The sequence below is a fragment of the Buceros rhinoceros genome, unplaced genomic scaffold, assembly GCF_000710305.1.
Source record: "Buceros rhinoceros silvestris isolate BGI_N320 unplaced genomic scaffold, ASM71030v1 scaffold26057, whole genome shotgun sequence".
NCBI classification, from domain to species: domain Eukaryota; kingdom Metazoa; phylum Chordata; class Aves; order Bucerotiformes; family Bucerotidae; genus Buceros; species Buceros rhinoceros.
In genome coordinates, this window is record NW_010421924.1 from 2,068 (window position 1) to 3,155 (window position 1,088).

Sequence of the window (1,088 nt, forward strand, 5' to 3'; positions counted from 1 at the left end):
GAAGGCAACTTCCCTGAACGCCCTTCCCCATGTGCTCAACCCCCGGCCCAAGCCTGTGCTGGTGACAGAGCTGCCCACGGTGAGAGCCAGCCTTGTGGCAGGGGAGGTTATGGCAGTGCAGAGCGCATGGATGGGAGTTACTCATGTCTCCTGTGTCCTCTCCACCTGCAGCTGCTTTTCCTCCTGCTTGAAGCCTTGTCCTGCCCAGACCGCGTGGTGCAGCTCTCCACACTGAGCTGCCTCCAGCCGCTGCTACTCGAAGCTCCCCAGATCATGAGCCTGCATGTCGACACACTGGTCACCAAGTTCCTCAGTCTCACTTCCAGCCCCACCATGGTGCGTGTGCTCCTCCTTTCCCCTCCACCCCTCTCCTTCGCCCCTGCCCCTCCTGCTGCCCTCACCGCTGTCTGTTCCAGGCTGTCCGCATCGCCGCCCTGCGCTGTGCCCACGCGCTCACCAGCCTGCCCACAGCCGTGGTAAGTGCTCCTACGGGGAACTGCTGCCTGCTCCTGCATGTTGATGGGCCAAGGGGGTCCCAGACCTCCTCCTGGGAAGCAGCCAGCACCCAGCTCTCGCTGAAAGTCCTGTCTGTTCTACAGCTGCTCCCGTACAAGGCCAGAGTTATCCGGGCACTGGCCAAGCCTTTGGATGACAAGAAGAGGCTGGTGCGGAAGGAGGCGGTGGCAGCACGGGGAGAATGGTGGGTACCTGTGGCTGGAGCCGCTGGGGTGCTGATGTGGTTGGGTGTTGGGACATGGCTGATAGCACCATCTCTGTCCCCGCAGGTTCCTGCTGGGAAGCCCAGGCAGGTGAGCGCCCCACATCCCCTCCCTGTGCTGACCAACAGTCTGACCAGGCTCCGATAACCCGCCAAGCCATCCAACCAACGCCGCGGACCCTCAGAGCCCAGTAATGCCCCAAGTGCTGGGGCTGGAGTTGGGGGGCCGGCCGGCAGCACCCCTCACCGCGGCACCTTCCTGGCACCCCTGCCCTCTTCCCAGCACCCACGGGGGGAAGGGGCTGTGCTGCTTGCCCAGCCTCTGCTGCAGCCAGGGACAGTGATGGACAGACTCGACACGTGTGACCTG

General features: G+C 63.9%; 1 protein-coding gene across 1 annotated transcript in view; it reads left to right on the forward strand.

Annotated features, from left to right (window-relative positions):
- Positions 1 to 813, forward strand: part of LOC104496717 (MMS19 nucleotide excision repair protein homolog) — a gene marked incomplete at its 5' end in the record, with an annotated part of 2,303 nt that extends 1,490 nt beyond the window's left edge. Inside the window, 5 exon segments of the mRNA XM_010139876.1 lie at positions 53 to 79; positions 172 to 336; positions 417 to 476; positions 600 to 700; positions 786 to 813. Coding sequence (XP_010138178.1) covers positions 53 to 79; positions 172 to 336; positions 417 to 476; positions 600 to 700; positions 786 to 813 — 381 coding nt within the window.
- Between the last annotated feature and the right edge of the window lie 275 nt (positions 814 to 1,088).